At 57.4% G+C, this 22,448-nt stretch overlaps 1 protein-coding gene across 1 annotated transcript in view; it reads right to left on the bottom strand.

Moving 5' to 3' along the window:
- Positions 1 to 680: 680 nt before the first annotated feature.
- Positions 681 to 22,448, bottom strand: part of TBX21 (T-box transcription factor 21) — a 34,405-nt gene continuing 12,637 nt past the window's right edge. The window contains exons 2-6 of the mRNA XM_065422698.1: positions 4,908 to 5,062; positions 3,499 to 3,620; positions 2,623 to 2,781; positions 2,199 to 2,260; positions 681 to 1,329 (exon numbers count right to left, since the gene is read on the bottom strand). Coding sequence (XP_065278770.1) covers positions 681 to 1,329; positions 2,199 to 2,260; positions 2,623 to 2,781; positions 3,499 to 3,620; positions 4,908 to 5,062 — 1,147 coding nt within the window. The remainder of the gene's footprint in view (positions 1,330 to 2,198; positions 2,261 to 2,622; positions 2,782 to 3,498; positions 3,621 to 4,907; positions 5,063 to 22,448) is intronic.

The following is a 22,448-nucleotide window of genomic DNA, read 5'->3' as shown; positions in this document are numbered from 1 at the left end:
CTAGCTGCTGCTGCGCCTGGCTGGCTGCAGGGTAACTGCATTGTTGGTGCTTTGGGGGGGGGGGGGTGCCCTTGTTGGTTGTTTGCCTAATTTAATAGAGGGGAGCGTGTCAGGCCACCCGTGCAGAAGCACGCATTGGCATACAGGCGTGGGCATTTTTCTCTCACGTGTGAGCCCCCCCCGTGTACGTGCGACCGATGCGGGGGAACAGGCGCGTGCAGCACTGTGTGGCCATGTGCTCGTGCGTGACTGGGGCATGGACCAGTGTGTAAATGCACATGGGTGTGAGCACCTCTGGGGCTGCCCCCTCCCCCGCGTGCGCGACTACACACACAGGCGCACGAGGGCGTGTGCACATGTGCCGCTGCACAAACACGGGCCAGCAGGGCCCAGCCTGGCACACACTGAGTTCGGGCACACATTCCCCCCCCCACCCCCCCGCGCCAGCAAACAGTAACATTTGTGTGGGCAGGGCTTGAACTGTGCACCGGGGGGCCGGGGGGGGGGAAGGGGGGTCACCCAGAGACGCTTCACCCCCCCCACCTTCACCTTCTCTGCTGCGCCTGTCTGCAGCAACCGCCCCCCCGTCGCGCCCTTTCCCTGGGGACACCTGATATGTTTTGGGGGGCAGGGGAGCTCCAGCCCCTCAGCACCAGGAAAACGCTCCCTCCCCGCCCCCCTCAGTTGCCGTAGAAGCCGTAGTAGCCGGGGTCGGCGCCCCCGTCCTTGTCGTACAGGTCCCCGTTGCGGGCGGGGGGCGAGCTCTCGGCGCTGGAGGCGTAGGGCGACACCCTGCGCCGCTTGCACTCCGCCTCGAAGAGCCCCGAGTCCGAGGAGTCCACCGACTTGACCGAGGCCGGCTCGGCCCAGCCCTCCGCGTCCTTCCCCTTCTCCTCGCCGGCGGGCAGGGGCCGGATGTCCCGCACGGGCCGGAACCAGCCCAGCGCCCCGGGGCCGGGCTTGGCGGGTGGCTGCCAGGCGGCGGGCGGCGAGCCGAAGGGGTGGGGCTCCTGGTAGTAGGGCAGGGTGGCATGGGGCGAGGCCGGCAGGGGGAAGGCCTTCACGCCGAAGGGCATGTACTTGTTCCCGCCGTAGCTGCCCTCGTAGGCGCCGTACTCCAGGGGGGCGGCGGGGGGCTGCTGGGAGGCGAAGTACCAGCGGGGGTGCTCCTTGTGCTGCAGCGGTTCCCCGTTGTAGTAGCGGCTCTGGGGCAGCGGGTACTGCTCGTGCAGGAAGGACGGGAAGCGGCTGCCGGGCAGGAGCTGCTGACAGCTGGTGGCGTCGGGCGGGGACGGGGTCACGCGGTCGCCCTCTGCTGTCGTGTACATCCTGGGGGCGGACAAACACAAAGGGGGGGGTCAGGCAGGGGTGGAGAGGGTGCCCTGCGGCACCGGGGTTGGAGCTGGACGGCGGGTGGGGGGGTGGGGCCTGGGGCCTCAGGTTGATCTCCGGCCCTGGCTGGCTTCAGCTGCGCTCTGGTAACTGAGTTGAGTTTGTGGGGGGGTCTCGGCCCCACTCCTGGCTGGGCGTCCCTGCCCGTCGCCATCCCGCCCGCCGTGCTGGCAAACTCAGCAGAGGCCCCAGGCCCCGGCAGGTGAGCGACAAGATTCCCTCTCCTTTTTTCCACCCACGTGCGGAATCCATTTTGTCACGTGCACCACTATCGAGGTACTGCGGGGATGTGCGCCAGCCGTAGAAACAAAAAAACCGAGAGAGAAGATCTCTGTTTAAAAAGTTCCCCGAGGGATAATGACTCCAGCCAGGACAGGGGAGGCATTTTAGAATTAAAGAATTAAAAGAAATAAAACACTCCAGTAGCACTTTGAAAGAATAAAATGACAGCGAATGTATGTGCATTACAGGAAGTACCAAGAAGGAACAACACCACCACAAGTGTGTGTGTGTGTGTGTGTGTGTGTGAGGCGCACACACACACACACACACACACACACACACCTCTCCCCTCTGCAGCTCCGGGGGAGAGGCGTCTCTCCCATCCCCGCTGCAGCTCTGCAGGCCCAATGTTTGCCTCAGTGGCCGGCCTCTGAGAACTGGGGAGTGCCAGGCGAACGGGGGCCTCGGAGACGCCTGGCAGTGACCCAATGACGAGGGTGCATCAAGGCAGACCTGCCCCCTGGCCCGTGGCTGGGCCGGCCCCGCGGGGCGATGGGGAGACAGCCAGTCGGGGGGATACTCACGAGTCGAAGTTGTCCCGGAAGCCCTTGGCAAAGGGGTTGTGGTCGATTTTCAGCTGAGTGATCTAGGACAACACAGAACAGAGTCTGGGCACACGGTCACACTGCGTGTGTGGGGTGGCACGGGGTTGGGGAGGGGGTGGAGGGAGAGTCGGGGGGAAGAAGCAGGGATGCAGGGCAGCCCCCATCTTCCTAGTGCTTCCCCAATTGCCCCCCCTCAAGCCCTAGGAACCACCCCCCCCCCGACACCCGCCCTGAGGCAGGAGCTGGGCCATGGGGTGCTGACGTGACACTCCAGTCCCCACCCAACCGCACCGTGGGCGGCCTCAGACCTACCCTTCTCCTTGGCACAGCGCCCCCTAGCGGCTGCCCCCGGGCATCCGAGGGGTTGCCGTGGCCCAGGGAGGCACGGGGGCCCGGTACTCACGTCGGCGTTCTGGTAGGCCGTGACGGCGATGAACTGCGTCTCCGGGAAGATGAAGGTCTGGGTGTTGCCGGAGGGGTAGGCCTCATCCCCTTCCCCCTCCTTCACCTCCGTCACGTGCAGCCGCGGTTGGTACTTGTGCAGCGACTGCAGCACGATCATCTGCAGAGAGCAGGGCACGGGAGCGTCACGGGAGAGGCGCTTGGAGCAGGGGGCGTGGAGCTCATAAGGGATGCTCTGCAGCTGGGCGTGGGGGGACATTGGGACAATCCCTGGTAGGGTGATCCCCACTGTTCTGTGGGTCAATCTATGGGGGAGACCATGGCAGGCTTATCCTGACTGAGGGTACCATGGCCCGCTGGGATAAGCCGTTGAGGGAACGTCAGTGGGATTCATAGCTTTAGATCGATATCATGTGGCAGGCAGTTCCACAGGCTAACTATTGGGCAAAAGGCAGCGCCTTCAGCTGGAAGGAAGGCGACAGAAAGAACAGAACAGAGAAAGCACGAGGGGTCCTGAGAGTCAGCCCCACACCACAGAGAAGCTGATGGCGGGGAGTAGGTAGTGTCTGGAGGGTCCAGAAGCTGGAGGGGAGTGCGGATAGGCTGGTGGGTCTCTGTCCAGGTGACAGGGATGGGTGTCTGGCCTGTGCCCTGCGATGGGGGAACGTTACCCGGGTGACGGGGATGGGTGTCTGGTCTGTGCCCTGCGATGGGGGACGTTACTCGGGTGACGGGGATGGGTGTCTGGCCTGTGTCCTGCGATGGGGGACGTTACCCAGGTGACGAGGATGGGCACCTGGCCTATGCCCCGCAATGGGGGACGTTGCCCGGGTGACGGGGACAGGTGTCTGGCCTGTGATGGGGGGGAGGGGGTTACCTGTGTGATGTTATTGGATGCCCCCTTGTTATTGGTGAGCTTGAGTTTTCCAAACGAGACCTCCTGGCGCATCCAGTGGGCCCCGGTGTTGGGTGAGTCGGGGTGGATGTACAGCCGGTTACCTGCCAAAACAGCCCCCGGCTGAGTGCCATGCCGCTCCCACGGGCCCACCAGCCGCTCCCTGCACCCACGGCCTCTGGGCCAGCCAGTCAGAGCCTGGCGCGGCGACCCTGCCCGCCAGCGCCCCCTCCCGCCTGGGTGCCTCCGGCTCAGGGCTCGGAGCAGCACCTGGGACCAGCTCCTCCTCCCAGCCACAGGAGGCGAGTCCCCCCTCACCCAGCCCAGGCTGGGAAGTGCCAGCTGGGTAGGCAGGGGTCAGAGAGGTGATAACCCATCGGCTCCCACCCCGGCCCCAGGGTGCTACGCCTGCCAGGGAGCCACAAGAGGGCGCTCTGGCTCCTGAGAATGCGGCGAGTGCTGGGGGGGGGGGGGTGTGCAGCTGGTGCTGGAGGGACGGGGTGGGGACAAGAAAGGAAGGGGAGGGGCTCCCGGTTGCTCCTCACTGCTCCGGGATCCAGCAACGGGGACAGATCGGGTGGTGGGCTGGTCCCAGGCCCTGTGGCGCCAGGGGAGTTTGGGGTTGGGGCGAATTGCAGACCCTGGCTCCCCCTCCTGTTCGGAGAACACGGCTCCAGCTCCACCCCCCTGGAGGGAAAAGGCAGCCCTGAGACCCTGGCCATTGCTGCTTGAAATCTAAACCCTGCCCCCTCCCCTAATCAGGAACCAGCTCTCAGGTCACAGCGAGCCCCCCCTTCTGCCCCCCCCAACACAGCTTCTATAGCAGGTGTCACTCTTGGGAATGGTGCAGAAGCTCCCAGCTACCCCAGTCCCAGCCTTTCCCAGCAGGGGGCGCTGCAGCAGAGGGGGCAGGAGCAGTGGCTGGGGGAGGGGGCGCCTGGCTCTCCCAGCAGGGGGCGCTGCAAGGGAGGGTGCAGGAGGGGTGCCTGGCTCACACTGCAGGGGGGCGCTGCAGGAGCAGTGTCTGGGGGGGCACCTGGCTCTCCCAGCAGGGGGCGCTGCAAGGGAGGGTGCAGGAGGGGTGCCTGGCTCACACTGCAGGGGGTGCTGCAGGGGAGGGTGCAGGAGCAGTGGCTGGGGGGGGGGGGGCGCCTGGCTCTCCCAGCAGGGGGCGCTGCAGGGGAGGGGGCAGGAGCAGTGGTTGGGGGGGCGCCTGGCTCTCCCAGCAGGGGGCGCTGCAGGAGCACTGGCTGTGGGAGTTCCCCCCTCTCTCAAGAGAAGCCTAGAGACAGTGGCAAGCACCGACCACCCCCCTGCACCCAACGCCCTGGTCCCGCCCCATGAACGAGATAACTGGGAGGGGGGAAGGGGCCTGGATCTCTCCTTCCTACCTGGCATGTTCCCCTCGGCCTTGCCGCACTGGACCCACTTCCCGCCTTGGTACCTCCAGTGGTGCTGATCCACCAGGACAATGTCCACGCAGACCCTGTAGTGAGCCACGGGGTCCAGCCCGGAGAGGTTGAAGCTGAGAAACGGGAACATCCGCCTGGGGAGGGGACACAAACACAACCCGGCGTGTTACACTGGAGGGGACACTCCCTGGGTCCCCATATCACATAGCGCGACCTCCCTCCCTTCCCGGCGCAGAGCATCCCGTGGAGTCCAGCCACGCAGCGAGGAAAGATCCCCCAGGAGGTGAGCTGGGCCCCAGGTGGGATCCCAGCCCCAAGCAGGACAGGACGGAGGATGTATCCGTGGGACATGGGCTGGAGGAACGTGATGGCAACAAGGGGGATCGGCGTGTGGTGGCCTGGATTATCCTCACACTACTATTTCTGATGGTAGCGCTGAGCGGCCCCAACAGAGACCAGGGCCCCGCTGTGCTAGGGGCTGTACAAAGACATAGCGAGGCAGTCCCCGCCCCGAAGAGGTCACAGTCTGATTACACAAGACACATACAGGGTGGGAGGGGAAACTGAGGCACAGTGAGAGTGACCAGCCCTGGGTCAGCGGCAGAGCTGGGAGGAGAACCCAGGCCTCCCGATTCCCGGCTTGGCATGGAGCAGGTGCCTTGGTTACCCCTCAGCCAGCCCCATGACGTTACCCTGTAACTACACGCCCCTAGACAAGGCCAGTACAGGGCTGGTTTCCCTGCCCAGGCAGCAGGAATGCCCCATTCAGTCCTGAGCGGTGAGGGGGCCCCCGGGGGTATCAAACTGGAGAGATTGAGAGAGGGCTGGGGGCAGAGATTGCAGGAGAGCCTGAGGGGGAGGAGGAGACGATGGCCGTTAACCATTCCTGGTATTTCAGCAGAGACCTGGGGCTCCGGTCAGGATCGGGACCCATGTGTGCGCATACAAAGACGCGTTCCCTGCCTCAGAGACCTGGGCACAGGGAGGGATGCAGGAGAGAGGGGAAGCTGGGGGTGGCTATAGAAAGCGGGGGGGGAAGAAGAGGTAGAGAACGGAGAAAGGAGGGGAGACAATGGGGTGGGGGGTGAGGTGTTGAAGCAGCCCCCCTCCCCCGCCAAGCACTGAGCTGGATTATTTCCCAACTCTTCCAATTCCGGGTACGAAGCCGGCCCAGCCAGCTGGTTCTGATCCCAGCCCTCCCCCCCCCGGGGCAGATTTAGCCGCTTGGCCCTGTTTAGAACCCAGAGACTTGTCAACTGACTGTGACAGGTGGCAGCTCGGTTCTGCGTCCCATGCCCAGGCCCCCCCCTTCCCTCTGCCCCGCCTCCCCACTTTTCCGGTTCAGAAACCGACACCGTTGCTATTCTCAGCCCCATCGCCAGGCCAGGGAAGGGCCGAGGAGCAGGAGGGAGGGAGGCAGGGAGCGAAAGGGGAGAGGACAGCTGGGAAGGGAGAAGAGGAAAGAGGCAGGATCGGGTGGGGCTCACAGGTCAATTTCAAATCCCTATTTCAACCCCTCTCGTTAGTGGCCTCCCCTTCGTCAGAGCAAGAAGAGGGGTCTAAGAAAGGGAGCTGGGAAATAGGGGACACTGTCTCCCCGCTGCACGGAGGGCCCTGGCCTGGCAGGACCTGGGGTGGATCAATGCAACAAACCACATCCGCACATGCCTAACAGTCGCCACAGAGGATTGAACTCGGGACCCACAAACGTACCGGCGTCTGCTGTTTGAGCTAGGGGGTTAGGTAGCAGGTGGTTGTAGACACCAGGGCCGGCCACAAGAGGGAGACATGACCACACGGGTAAGGCACTCCTTCAGGGAGTGTAAGCATGGCTCCCTCTAGTGGCTGGCTTTAGGGACTGCAACAGGCTGCTATTCCCTGCTGATACACTTTGGTTCTGAAGGTTGCAGGTTCGCTCCAGGCAGACGTAGGAACAGCCCTCCTGGGTCAGAGCAATGGTCCAGCTCGGCCAGTCTCCTGTCTTCCGACAGGTGCTTCAGGGGGACAACGTCTCAGTGTGTGGCTCAAACTCCCAACGGGGGCAGCCGGGACCAGAGAGGAAACACAAAAGCCTCTGCAAAGGTTGTACTGTTTTGCAACCCCCTTTAGGAGATGCTGCCCAGTAACTTTAGATACATAGATAGACTGACCGCAGCTAGTTACAGATGCACGTTAGCACCAGCCCCCTCTCGGGTTGACGCTGGTTTTACACACTGACCCTCGCCTGATTAGCACGAGGGTAGACAGGCTCAGAACCAGGCCCAGTCACGCTGATGGCAATTGGGAGCAGCGATGCCACCCCTCTGACCCGATTCCAGCCTTGCCAACACCAACCCTTCAAAAGTGATCCACCAGCCCCCCCTCCTCCCACCGTCGTGAGAGTGGCTTAAAAAAATCTTGAAATTAAAATAAAAAAATAGATGCTTTTTTCATTTGCCTTCTGGATTTTGAGCCTAGGTGTGTGTGTGTGGGGGGGGATTCATGACGTCAAGCCTCTCTCTGCCACCACGACGTCTGGAAACTTACTGTTCTTTTGTTTTAAATGGAAGCTGAGAGTCTCACATCATCACTGGACTCCCGGAGCTGGGGTTTTCAGAACCACCAAAATCAGGAGCAAATTGCCAGAGCAAAAATGCCCGAGCTGCCGAGCCTGGGATTCTGAGCTGACTCCCCCTCGGAGGACTCAGGAGCGAGTCCGCTGCTGTAAAGGGGAGCAAAGTAAGTTCTTGGGGCCAGGGACCATCATTCTGTTCGTAGAGCACCAAGCGTCACGGGGGCCTGGTCCGTAGCTCCCATGTGCTACCACAATACACAACTAATCATAATAAGACTAAAAGCAGAATTTAACCCCCCCTCCCCCTCCGGTCCTGCTCATGTTCCTGGTGAAGCCAGGAGCTGAGGACCATGGGACACAAACTGTCATCAGTTGCGCCAGCTGGTTTAAATGGGTGACGACTGGGCTGCCCAGAGAAGGCCTAGTTGGGGCAAGGCTGGCCCAGGGTCTCTCTCCAGAGCTCCCACAATCTGTCAATCAAGTATGACACCCCCCCCCCCGTTACCCCCAGCCCCGCACGTGGAGGGGAGCAGAGGGGAGAGCGTGCGAATATTGCACTAGCTAGTGAATAAAAGATGGGCCAAGGGCGAGGAGCCAGTAGGGTCCAGGCCACAGCCCTGGGCAAAACGCCTGCCCGTGTTTAACTGGCCGACCTGATTGCTTGCAACGTGCCAGGCTCCAGGGACAGGGTGAAGCAGACGTCCCCGGAGCCCAGGGCAGCTCCCCACAGCCCAGCCTGCTGGGTCTCGGGGACTCTCGACGCACCTGTGGTGTGCATGGACCGACAGGCAGCACCCCCACCCCCACCGGAGAGGGACACACTCAGCTGCACCTCGGTTGTGTAAGAGAGACATGGTCGGGGAGGGAACAGCTTTTGGAGGACGCTGGGGAGCCCGAAAGCTCGTCTCTCTCACCACCAGAAGTTGGTCCAGTAACGCTATCACCTCACCCACCTTGTCTCTACAGCCCAGCAGACACCCTATGGTATGTACACAAACATACACACGCTCTGAGCCCCCCTGCCCCATACAATCAAACACACACAATTGTAACCCATTCAGCACCTACAGCGTATATGCACAAGCGCACACACCGAGAGCACCCCTAGAGTGTGCATGCACAATCCGGCATGCCCATGTACACGTCCACAGATACGCACACCTGTGACACTCCCACAATGCCCCGACTGTGCGTTCGCACAGATTCACACCCAAACTGATGCGCACAGTCCCCACGGGGACACTCACGGATGTGCACAATTGATCACCAGCATAGTCACAGATAATCTGCTGCACACACGCACACACACACACACACACACACACACACACACACACACACACACACACACACACAACGAGCCACACTCAGGCAGATGTGCGTTCCCTGTGCAGTGCTGCTCTTTAAACATTAACGGCCCCCTTGAAATATTCATCCCCGACTCTCTGCCGGAGGCCGTGAGCGGGACCAGAGGGCGCTTTGGGACCCGGTGCCGGGCTCCCCGAATCCTGTCTGAGCTGAGAGCCGGGGGGGGCAGGGAGCCAGGGGACGGGGGGGGGGGGGGGGGAATGTGGATTCAGTGGGAGCACTGAGGTGGGGGCGGAGGGAGCCCTGCCAGAACCAGACCCGCTGGTACCGCTCCGTTGGCATGGGGAGGCCAGGGCATCTCCCTCCTGCCCCCCAGACTCCATTCGACCTGCCGAGCCCGGCTTTCTCCCCATCATTTCAGGGATCTCTCTCCCGCCCTCTTCCTCCCCCTCCCGCCGCTGCTCTTCTCTTCCTTTCTCTCTCTCTCTTTCCTCTGCTTCTCTCGGTCTTTCTCACTTCCTTCCTTCCTCCGCTCCCTCCCCGCGCTTGCCACAGTGCATGATGCTCAAAGCTGACAGGCCAAGGCAGCGCGGCTCGCGTGCCCCCCCCCCCCGGCGTGGGAGGGGGATGCCAGGCGGAACCAGGAGGGGCTTTGAGCCTTCGGGCTCTGGGTTTCCTCGAAGCGCCGGCGTTTCTGATAAAGCAGGGCCCGGGGCGGAGTGATCTCAGGGCCGGGGGCGACCGGGCAGGAGCAGGGCCCCACTTCTCAGAAACGGCTTCGGAAAGCCCGGCCCAGGCCTGGCTCTTAGGGCCAGGTCGGACCTGGGGGGGCCGGGACCCTCCACTTCCTCTGCATGGAAATCCTCCTCCCCACTGCTCAAAGACCAGCCCTGGGGTGTCCCAGGGAGTCATGGGAAGCAAATGTCTTTCAGAGGTCACTTCTTCTGCCTGCTTTCACCCTCAGTTACCTCCTGGAGACCCTCTCGTCCCAGGTCTCCTCTTCCGTACTACTGACCAGCCTGCCCCATGCCTTGCGCCCTCCCATGTCTATCTGCCCCATGCCCCCAGCCTGCCCCATGCCCAATGTCTAACCTGCCCCATGCCCCCAGCTTGCCCCATGCCCAATGTCTAACCTGCCCCATGCCCCCAGCTTTCCCCATGTCCAATGTCTAACCTGCCCCATGCCCCCAGCCTGCCCCATGCCCAATGTCTAACCTGCCCCATGCCCCCAGCCTGCCCCATGCCCAATGTCTAACCTGCCCCATGCCCCCAGCCCGCCCCAGACCCAACCTGCCCCATGCCCCCAGCCTGCCCTATGCCCAATGTCTAACCTGCCTCATGCCCCCAGCCTGCCCCATGCCCAATGTCTAACCTGCCCCATGCCCCCAGCCTGCCCCATGCCCAATGTCTAACCTGCCCCATGCCCCCAGCCTATGCCCAAGCTCAGACTTGTGTAAAAAATGTTACACAAACAGTGTCACTTTTCCGAATGGTTTGGGACCGAGGGGGCGGGTTGGGTGTGTGTGTGGGGGGTTAAAACATTTCCAAGACCCAGGTGTTTTTAAATACCAACTCCCTGTGAAAGCCGAGCGCTCCCTGGGTTTCTAAGGAAAATCGACGTGTCTGAAAGAAACGTCTAGGTCTGAAATTCTGTGTTTTAATCATGACTCTTGAAGACCAGGCCTGGGGGTTTTGCCCAGAAATGGGGCCTAGTTCTGAGTAAAACTCCCCCGCTCCCATGATGAGCTTTTCGGCACAACAGAGCCAGAGTTACAGATCCGACAGGCAGCAAACCTCAGACTCGGCGTTAGAAGCCCCTGGAGAGCCGTGGGTTTGCCGGGTGGATGGGGAGCACAGGGCTGGGATAGCAGGGGGTCAGGGTGGTGGAGCATCTGCAAAGGGGAGGGGGAAGTTGGTACAGCCCACCTGCCCGCAGCACGTTGGTATCTATAACGCTCCTCGTCTGGGTCCAGACCATGTTCCCTCTACCCTGCCAACCCTTCTGCGGCCACGATCTTCACAGGCTCGAACTAAAACCCTGGATCCAAAGTGCCCTGAAAATCTGGAGCTGTTCAAAAGCCGACCCCTGATCTGAGCCTGGAGGTTGCAAATGGCCCCTATCCAGAACTGCCCCGAACCAGACCCGCTGCCCCGCTTTCAGCCAGGCACCTCCCACGACACAGCCATTCTCCTCCTTCAGCTCAGTCTGCCCCACACAGCGGGGAGTTCCTTTCCCACGGGAGCTTTGGTTTTATTTCAGCTCGGAGGTATCCTGGAGCGGTTGCACCCCTCCTGCACTGGGATACTTATACCGCGCAGTGCCGGCGCCTTGCCATGGTGACTCGCTGCAGACCAGGGCGGCGGGGGTGTGTGTGGGAGGGATACACTGAGCTGAGCGGCTGCCTCGGGTCTTAAGATCTTTGGTGCCCCCAACTTTCACAGACCCAAGCAGGCTGGATCCTGAGCGGAGTTCAACGGAGCTCCCACCAGCTGGGAATCCACTCAGCGAGCCAGTTTCCCGCCAGCTTTCCTTGCTCGATTAGGCAAACGAATTTCCCAGACGCTTGCCCCGAGCTCCCCTGGGCCTGGGGAGCGGGAGCGCTTTGCTGCTCCCAGGGCACCAGGATCTCCCCAGAGACGTGCTGAGGGTTTTCATGGCTGTGTCAGCAACGTATTGCCCCATACGCGTATGGGGCAGGTGGGGCTGGGGCTTCTCAGGCCTGGTCTCGGGGCCATTAAACTGGTCCCGGGCAATGGAAGCCGGAGCAGGCCATGCGTTGTATCCTACATGGAGCCCAAAGCAGCATCTACGCACTGAAACGAAGCCACTTCTGGAGTGGAGCATGTCAGTGGCCAAACAGCTCACAGCGGCGGGGAGACCCCTGCCTCAGAGAAAGCGCCCCCTGGAGTGGATTTTCACGCCAGCATCCTTGTGCTCAGTGACTCCTGATTTACAGCAGGGGGAGGGGAATCAGGCCCACAGTTTTAACCCAGTGCTTAGGGTTAGGTCCCCTCTTTCTCCGTGTCCCAGGCTTTTGGGTCCCAGGGCATTTAAGTGCCTCTGGAAGTTTATACAACACCCCCCACACACACACACACACCGAATCATAGTATCTGAGCACCCAAGGGTGGTGGTGGGGAAATCAAGCCCCTTAATTATACACCCTCCCATTAAGGGTCCGGAAACCTGTTAATGAAGACTCACAAAGCCCTGCGCCAGGACGTGGGTATCATTTTACCCGTGGGGAAACTGAGGCAAGGAGGCCTGACTATGGCAAAGCTGGGAGTAGAACCCAGGCATCCTGCCCGTCCGATCCCTACATGCTAACCACTGGGATACAGCAGACTTGGGGCTTTTGGAAGGCCAATGCTGCCCTCATGTGGGGGGCGGGGGGGAGAATTTGCCATGCCGGGTCTCGCCTCCCTCCCCCCATAGCTATGATCCCCGACAGGCATTTCTGCTGCCTCTCAAATCGCGTTAGCGGCAGGCCCCGCTATTGATGGGCTGGGTCTCCCGTATCATCCCCAGTCCCTTTGGGACGGAGATAATCCTCTCTGTTTGGCTTTCCCACGCAGGGGTAAGACCCTGGGACGGAGCAGGGGTGGGGACAGACCGGGGAGCTCTTTGGACTGCATCAGCTAGGGCTTAGCAGGATCTCAGAAGGAGCAATGGGCGAGCTGCTCGAGTACATGCCCAGGGTCTCCTCAGACAGCTAGGCCACGCTGCCGCCCTCACTGCCGCCGGTAAGTCTACATGTGCCGCCCTCACGCCTCTGACTGCAGTGCCGCCAGACCCCTTGTGTGCATAGCCCAGACTTCCAGCGAGTTCGAAATGAAGGGCCGGATCCTCTGAAGCCTTCGATGGAGCGACACCAGTTAACCCCAGCTGAGGTCATTTCAAGGTCTAACTCTCATAGGCACCAGTTTGCACCAGCCAGGGATCTGACCCTTTAGATTACAGGCAAACCGGTTCATTGCTCTTATTTTGCATAGCCAAGGGCTGTCCGATCAGTGCAAGCTACACCGCTTTGAAACTTACACCAGTTTCCCAGCCCATGTACACAGGGGGCCTGATCTTGGTTGCATGGGTGTCAATATAAGGAGTAACTCCACTTTGTGTTCGTACAGGGCCTAGTGCGATGGGGTCCTGATCTTGCCTGGAGTTTCTAGGTGCTACTTTAATACAAATAAAGAATAATATTATAATGATAGAAGTTAAGAAAGTACATGTAGGAGTTGAAGAGAAACAGTCAGGCAAAATCGTCCCATTCAATTACATCACATGAAGGCAGACAACTAAATATTGACAATTTTTACAAGCGCTTGTATACAAATGCAAGAAGTTTAAATACAAAAGATGGGTGGACTTGAGTGCCTGGTATTAAATAGGATATTGATAGAATAGGCATCACAGAAACTTGATGGGCTGATGATAATCAATGGGTAATACCAGGGTACAAAATGTCTAGGAATGACAAAGTAGGTCATGCTGGTAGGCGAGTGGCACTATATGTGAAAGAAAACAGTCAAACATAGCAAAAATCTTAAATGAATCAAACTGCATCATAGAATCGCTACGGATAGAAATTCCATGCTCGAAATTCCATGCTCGAAGAATATAGCAGTAGGGATATACCACTGACCACCTGACCAGGATGGTGATAGTGACTGTGAAATGCTCAGGGAGATTAGAGAGGCTACAAAACCAGAAACCCCAATAATGATGGGGGATTTCAACTATCCGCATATTGACTGGGAACATGTCATCTCAGGAAGAGATGCAGAGATAACAATCTCTAGACACCATTAATGGCTGCTTCTTGGGGTAGCTAGTCCTTGCACCCACAAGGGGAGAGACAATTCTTGATTTAGTCCTAACTGGTCCAAAAGGTGAATATAGCTGAACTGCTCAGTAATAGTGACCATAATGTAATTAAATTTAACATCCTTTGGGGGTTAGGAGGAGTACCAGAGAAAATCACCACAGCAGCATTTAACTTCAAAAAGGGGAACTACACAAAAATGAGGAGATCAGTTAAACAGAAATTGAAAGGAACAGTCACAAGAGTGAAATGCCTGCAAACTGCATGGAAACTTTTTAAAAACACCATAAGAGATGCTCAAACTATATATGCCCCAAATAAAAAATAAATAAATAATAATAACCAGGAAAGGGACCAAAAATATGCCACCACAGTAAACAGAGTTAAAGAGATGCTTAGAGACAAAAAGACATGTTTTAAAAATTGGAAGTCAAATCCTACTGAGGAAAACAGAAAAGAACATAAACTCTGGCAAGTCGAGTGTAAAAATATAATTAGGCAGGCCGGAAAAGAATTTGAAGAGCAACTAGCAAAAGACACACACCAAAATGTTGCTGTTAGTTTTAAGTATATCAGAAGCAGGCTGCCTGCCAAACAAATCAATGGGGTCCACTGGTTGATTCAGGTGCTACAGGATCACTCAAGGAAGACAAGGCTGTTACGGAAACATTAAATGAACTTTTTGCATCCGTCTTCACTGCAGAGGATGTGAGGGAAATTCCCACTCCAGAGACATTCTTTTTGGCAACAAATCTGAGAAGTGGTTCCAGAATGAGGTGTCAGTAGAGGAGGTTTTGGAACGAATTGATAAATTAAATAGTAATAAGTCACCAGGACCAGATGGCATTCATCCAAGAGTTCTGAAGGAACTCAAATATGAAACTGCAGAACTACTAACTGTGGTATGTAACCTATCGCTTAAATCAACCTCTGTACCAGATGACTGGTGTTTAGCTAATGTAACGTCGATTTTTTAAAAAGGCTCCAGAGGTGATACTGGCAATTACAGGCCAGTAAGCCTGACTTCAGTACCAGGCAAATTGATGGAAACTATAATAAAGAACAGAGTGATCAGACATATAGATAAACACGATATGTTAGGGAAGGGAAAACATACCTCACCAATCTATTAGAATTCTTTGAGGGTATCAATAAACATGTGGACAAGGGTGATCCAGTGGCTATAGTGTACTTGGACTTTCAGAAAGCTTTTGACAAGGTCCCTCCCCAAAGGCTCTTAAGCAAAGTAGGCAGTCATGGGATAAGAGGGAAGGTTCTCTCATAGATCAGTAACCGGTTAAAAGATAGGAAACAATGGGCAGGAACAAATACGTTTCACAGTGGAGAGAGGTGAATAGCGGGGTCCCCCAAGGATCTGTAGTGGGACTAGTGCTGTTCAACACATTCATAAGTGGTCTGGAAAAAGGGGTAAGGAATGAGGTGGCAAAGTTTCAGACGATACAAAATTACTCAAGACAGCTAAGTTGAAAGCTGACTGCAGAGAGTTACAACGGGGTCTCACAACACTGGGTGACTGGGCAACAAAATGGCAAATGAAATTCGGTGTTGATAAACACAAAATAATGCACATTGAAAACATAATCCCAACTATGCATGCAAAATGATGGGGTTTAAATTAGCTGTTACCATTCAAGAAAGATCTGGGAGTCATCAAGGATAATTCTCTGAAATCATCTGCTCAATGCGCAGCGGCAGTCAAAAAAGCGAACAGAATGTTAGGAACCATTAGGAAAGGGATAGAGAAATAAGACAGAAAATATCATGATGCCACTATATAAATTAATGGTACACCCACACCTTGTACTGTGTGCAGTTCTGGTCACCCCATCTCACAAAAGATGTATTAGAATTGGAAAAAGGACAGAGAAGGGCAACAAAAAATGATGAGGGGGATGGTACAGCTTCCGTATGAGGAGAGACTAAAAACACTGGGCCTGTTCAGCTTCGAAAAGAGACGACCAATGGGGGATAGGCTAGAGAGCTATAAAATCATGAATGGGCTGGAGAAAGGGACTAGGGAAGTGTTATTTACCCCTTCACATAACAAGAACCAGGGGTCACCCAGTGAAATGAATAGGCAGCAGGTTTAACACAAACATAGGGAAGTATTTCTTCGCCCAGTGCACAGTCAACCTGTGGAACTCATTGCCAGGGGATGTGATGAAGGCCAAGACTATAAAAAAAAGAAAAGAGATAAGTTCCTGGAGGACAGGCCCATCAATGGCTATTAGCCAGGATGATCAGGGACGCAGCCCCATGCTCTGGGTGTCCCTAAACCTCTGACTGCCAGAAGCTGGGACTGGATGACAGGGATGGATCACTCGATAATTGCCCTGTTCTGTTTGTTCCCTCTGAAGGGCCTGGCACGGGCCCCTGTCAGAATACAGGACACTGGGCTAGAGGGACCATTGGTCTGACTCAGCCTGACCATTCTTCTGGTCTTATAGTCAATGGGTTACAGGGCTCAGTTCTCCTCCCACTTACCCCAGGTTCACACTGGTGTAACTCATTGGCGTTACTCTGGATTAACACCAGTGGGAGTGCACAGAGCATCAGGCCCCTCAGCGTACAAACTGGTGTGAGATCACAGTTGCTTCCCCCATTGCTTAGGTCATGGCTGACTCTAGCCCACTGGGCTAGTGGCAATGTGTCCCGGACACAGGCTGTTTCCACGGGCACGTGGAATCGCTCCCCATGACCACCCCCCCAGGTACCACCCACCTCATTCACTCACTCCACCCCACGCCAACAGCAGCAATGCGGTGTCAGGGAGTCGCTCCCCGTGGGCCCTGCAGCGTTTCAAACTTCCTCCCGGGCTGATGGTTTGGTTGTTTTTCCACTGAGCTCCTCTTTTGCTTTTTTAATTGCACATCGGGGCGGCAGCAAACGGAGCGTAACAGATCACACAAGTGTCCACACGCACACCTCCCATTGGCACCGACAGACGATGCGATGCACACACACACAGGCCCACACGATGAGCTGCAAAGGGGAGGCACCCTGGGGACGAGGGGCCTTAAAATTAGAGCCAGACCAAAAAACAACAACGACAATGGATGCTCTGGTTCACTGGCTGTTTTGAAAGATTAAAAAAAAAAACATTTGGGGGTCAAAGGAAATGCTTTGTTTGACCCAAAATGTTTCGATTTTGAGCATTCTTAAATAGTTTTGAATTTGAAAAGAAAATAAAGGCAACATCAAACCTGAAAAATCAAAATGTTGCGATTCCCCCCCACACCCACCGCCTAACAATTTGGTGAAACTGATGCAACCTGCGAATGGTTTGCTCGCGCGTTTTTGCCCCGAGACTTTCAGCTGAAAATTTTCGCCCACCTCTAATGAAAACCCTCTTCCGGCCGGATCCTTAGCTGGTATCTATTGATGTAACACTACTGACGTCAGAGGAGCTCCGCTGATTTACAGCGGCTGGGGAGCCGGACCTCGGAACGAAGACGGCGGGCTGCATCTGCATCTGCGCTACATCACGGCGGCGGAGCAGAGAACCAGCCCTCTCGGCTCTATCATTCAAAGTGCTTCTCCTAACCCAGATACCGCGGGTGGAGCAACATTGCTGTATGGTCCCCATCTGTAGAGCGCTGGCTGGCCAGAGGCACATGGATTGGTGTGACCAAGCCGTTCTTAAAGGTCGTGTTCTTTTAAACAACTGTGCGGATGTTCCTGAACACTCCGATTTCAGCAGGTTTCCAGCCCTTCCCCTGATCTTTCATTTGAGGATCTTAAAGCACTTTGCAAAGACTAATGTATGAAAGCTGACAATCTCCCCCCAGGAGGTGGGCCACCCCAATTTAAAGCTGGAGAAACCGAAGCGTGGTGTCTTGGCCCAAGATCACAGAGAAAGAGCTGGGGATAGAACCCAGGAGTCCTGCCTCAGGCCTCTGCACGCCGACCACAGCCTGAAATAGAATCCGTCGTCCAGCCTGTCTGTGACCACCAGCCCCCCAGCCCAAGGAATAGAAGCCAGGAGTCCCACGTTGTGGATCCCCCCCTGCTCTCACCACTAGACCACACTCCTTCCCAAACCCAGCTGTCCTGATGCTCGGTCCCTGCTCTAACCACTAGACCACATGAGCACATCCACAAACAAAAATTTCTTCTTCCCTTCACAGAGACTTCGACAGGGTGACCACCCGGAGGGGATCACACAGAACACCAGTGGAGGCGGGGGATACGCACGCAGAGCTGTGCCAGGCAGAGAACTTCTGCAAAGCTCTCGCCAAACCAGTACGGCGCCAGGACCCTCCCTCTGGCTGAGGGTTGAAATGTAGCACACATCTCCCGGCCGAGTGACTGTCTGAGCGGGGGGTGCGGCCGTCCTCAGCCTGGGTTGGTCAGTAACAGCTCAGGGGGGAGGGGAGCTGGGGTGCTGCGGCAGGAAGTTTACAAGGGAATAGATTCTGTTCAGACCAGACCAGCTGTTTTCCCCCCAAGGGGGAACAAATAAGCAGTTCTCTGGGTGTCAGATGCTGACTTTTCCCCAAGCCAAACAGCTCAGTGAGGAGCCGGATAAATGTGCAGGCCTCTCAAATGGACTCAAGGGGCCGGAACTTCACTGGGTATAAGGAACGCCAAGGACAGCCCTGAGTCCCATTGAGTTACCCCAGCTGAGTTCCTGGCCCTCTTGAGGTTAAGAAGCCCTGGCAGGATCTGTCTAGTATCTGCTCTGCGTTACGGGGCTCATTAATATCACTGGTAACCTCCCCACACACACGCGCGCTTCACTGGTTTCAGTGGGAGGTTTGGCTCGGATGGATTTATTGGTAGTAAAGTAATAACGTATTGTGGGCATGAGTGATGAAATCCAATCCCAGAGCAGGATCCAAATGTGTCCAAGGCTGGTTGGGATTAAAGGGGAGAACCATAGAATATCAGGGTTGGAAGGGACCTCAGGAGGTCATCTAGTCCAACCCCTTGCTCAAAGCAGGGCCAATCCCCAGACAGATTTTTGCCCCAGATCCCTAAGTGGCCTCCTCAAGGATTGAACTCACAACCCTCGGTTTAGCAGGCCAATGCTCAAACCACTGAGCTATCCCTAAAAGCGGGGATCTCTAAAAGCAACACAAGAATGTTCTCAAATTGGACAGCCCAAACCAGAGTCAATCCATAGTCGATGCCACACCATCTAGCATGGATCCCCGAGCCCTTTACCGACTGATAGAAAAAGATTCCCCTTACCCACCATTGGAATGCAGCCACCTCTGGGAGGGAGCTCAGCAGCTGTGTAAGGATTTGATCCAAAGCCAATGGAAACAGTTCAACAGGCCATAATAGCACCCAATAATGCTGCGCAGTGGTTTCGGACAGGAAGAGAAGTGCCACAGAGCTTGAAGAAATGTTTGTTCATACGGCCAGATGGGCCGTTTTTAAATTCTGGAGCCGAGCAGAAGGGGAGATTTTAGGTGGTTTTAGACAATTTTTTTCAAGCGCTAGTTAAAAATAATCTGCTGGTCTGGTGACATTGTGGGAGATGATAGAGGCAGGTTCTCTCCCCGCAGTGTTGGCTGAGGCCATATGCAAACGTGCGCGCTTGAAAGCAGAAACTCGGGCGCTGATTTTTTAAACTCAATGGTCCAGACTCTCATCCGGTGGAAACAAACGCAGCTCCACTGGTTTCAAAGACGCCACATCGATTTACACCCGCTGAGAACTTGGCCCCTCTTTGGTGGCCTTTTCCATCCACTTTCCGCGGGTGTAAATGGAGGGCCAGGGGGAACCTGCCCCCACTCCCTACTGGGTAAATCTGGAGTATGGCCGCAGTGAGTCAGGATGGCTATTTTAATCTAGGCCTTTCCCATTTCAACGTCTCCTCCTGCATGTGGCTGCATCTAGATCCCACACGACTGCTGGATCGCCCACCCCCGCGCACTGTCAGCAGGGGACACTGCAGGATCGGGCCTCCCCCCACGCATTGACTCAGCAGGAGACACGGCGGTTGCCTGATGGTGCGAGACTCTGGGTTCTTCGCCTGCCTAGTGCAAAGTCTGACTCTGAGGTGATAGCCGTCCTGCCTCAGGGCACAGGTCCAATACCAGCCCTTGGGGACCGGGCTGTGATGTGCTACCAAAATCTACAGGAAGCAATTGCTGAAGTTAAATCTAAACATTACTGAAAGCCACGTGGCCCTACCCTTCACATAACACAATGATCTAGAGCAGAGGTGGGCAAACTACGGTGGCCCGCGGGACCGTCCTGCCCGGCCCCTGAGCTCTCGGCTGGGCCCCTGGCCTCCCTCCCCCGCAGCCACACCTCTGTGCTTTCCAATAAGATAAGGGTTAGATAAGGGGCAGGAGGTCCCGGGGGGCTGTAAGGGAACAGGGGGCAGTTGGATGGGGCAGAGGTTCTGGGAGGGGGGGGGCAGTCAGGGGACAGGGAGCAGGGGGCGGTTGGAGAGGCGTGGGAGTCCCGGGGAGCCTGTCAGGGGGCGGGGGTGTGGATAAGAGTCAGGTCAGTCAGGGAACAGGAAGAGGGGGGGTTGGATGGGCCGGGGCTTCTGGGGGGGCGGTCAGGGGATGGGGGGGGTTGGATAGGCGTGGGAGTCCCGGGGGGCCTGTTGGGGGGCGGTTGGGTGGATAGGGGTTGGGGCAGTCAGGGAACAGGGAGAAGGGGGGGTTGGATGGGCCGGGGGTTCTGGGGGGGGGGTGTCAGGGGATGGGGAATGGGAGGATTGGATAGGCGTGGGAGTCCCAGGGGGCCTGTTGGGGGGGGGGGCGGTTGGGTGGATAGGGGTCAGGGCAGTCAGGGGACAGGGAGAAGGGGGGGTTGGATAGGGGGTGGGGTTGCGGGGGGACAGTTAGGGGTGGGGGGTCTCGGGAGGGGGAAGTCAGGGAACAAGGAGTGGGAGGGTTGGATGGTTTGGGAGTTCTGAGGGGGGTAGTCAGGGGACAGGGAATAGGAGGATTGGATAGGCATGGGAGTCCCAGGGGCCTGTTGGGGGCGCGGTTGGGTGGATAGGGGTCGGGACAGTCAGGGGACAGGGAGCGGGGGGGGTTGGTTAGGGGTTGGGGTCCCGGGGGGGTAGTTAGGGGCGGGGGGTCTCGGGAGGGGGCAGTCAGGGAACAAGGAGCGGGGGGGGGGGTTGGATGGGTCAGGGGTTCTGAGGGGGGTAGTCAGAGGACGGGAAGTGGGAGGGAGTGGATAGGGGGTGGGGACCAGGCTGTTTGGGGGGCACAGCCTTCCCTACCCGACCCTCCATACAGTTTTGCAACCTCGATGTGGCCCTCAGGCCAAAAAGTTTGCCCACCCCTGATCTAGGGGGTCGATCCCAGCTGCTGATAAACCTTCCAGGAGTGTGGGAGCATAAAATACCCCGTGTCCTCACCAGGGGCTGTGGGGCGAACCAACGGCACCCAGAGAGAAGTCCCTTGTCTCCCCCCAGCTCGGCCGCAGGGGCGCGGAGAAGCCTGACCCCTAGTGGGTGCACTCGAGGGATGCAGGGCTGAGCTAGCACAACAGAACGGTGTCCCTACGGAGAGCAGTTCCTATTTATTTGCAGACGGTCCCTATGGCGATGGACGGACTGCATCAGTGAGGACCGGCCTGGAGAAGGAAGGACTAAAGGAAATCTCCTCCCATCCCTGGCACAGGTGCCTTCACTTCCTCCCAAAACACAGCTGCCTGCTTTTAATCCCAGAGGCGTCAGAAGGGCAGGCAAAGCCAGATCCTGGAGCACACGGGCAGGGGGAGGCGGCCTGGGAGCCGTTCACCCCTCATTAAGCGGGTCTTTCACCTTGCTCCTGAACCTCTTCCTTCATCAGCTCTGTCTCCACCTCAGCTCATCTGAGCAGGAACCTTCCTTCCTTTGTGGCCGCTTGCCCAACGCCCCTGGAAATGGATTCCCAGCTCAGGACTGGTTTCCGCTGCACGCTAACGCCATGCTGCCATTACCCCAGAGCACAGACGTGGCTGTAGGAACTCCACCTCCCCTAGCGGGGTTGACGGAAGCATCCCTCCCTCAGCCCAGCCACATCTACACCAGGGGCTAGGTCAGCCGAGCCCTCAGGGGTGTGAATTTTTCACACCCGAGAGCCGTGGCTGTGTCAGTCGAGATTTTTAGTGTCACCCAGACCGCCGCTACCCCAGTGGAAATCTGGAGTGGCCCCCCTGTCTTCGATGGACACAGAGTCCCAATCTCCTCCCTCCAAGATCCAGAGCAGCGCCACCGACTTTAAAAGACTAAATTTCCCACCCCGCCCTACGTCCACTGCCACTGAGAGTTGGGGTTAATTCCCTCCCTGCGCCACGTCCCTCCACCCTTGACGTCTCTCTCTCCGTGCAAGACCCCAACCCTGGCCAAACCCCAGCACCTGCTTCCTCCACTCCTGCCCTTGTGCCTCGGGCAGAAACCCCGTGACCTTGTGGACCTTCCTCCACCGCGATGCCATCCTCTCCTCCTTCAGTTCTGCCCTCTCCCTACCAAGCAACCTTGCCTCTCCAACCTGGCCGACTCCCATGCCTGCAATCCCAGCTGCTTGGCCTCCCTCCTCAAACCGTCCCCCCACCCCACTCCTCCCGCTTCATAGGATCTCCCTACTTTCTCCCTGCCAGCCAGGCGCCAAAACGCGGCCCTCTCTCCAGACCCTCCCATTCAGGCTAGGTCTAAATCTTGCCAGTTCTTTCTGCAGAACCTCTCTAAGGGCTAGCTGGTGATGATGCGCCAGGCCGACGGGGGAGAGCTCTCCCGTCGGCATCAGAAAACCAACCTCCGTGAGAGGCAGCAGCTCTGTCATCGGGAGACGCTCTCTTGCCAGCACGGCGCTGTCCACATCCGCGCACCAGGGGATGGCTTAGTCACACATG

This window comes from Emys orbicularis, chromosome 25, assembly GCF_028017835.1.
Source record: "Emys orbicularis isolate rEmyOrb1 chromosome 25, rEmyOrb1.hap1, whole genome shotgun sequence".
Classification (NCBI taxonomy): Eukaryota; Metazoa; Chordata; order Testudines; family Emydidae; genus Emys; species Emys orbicularis.
This window is presented reverse-complemented; position numbering and strand designations above follow the sequence as displayed.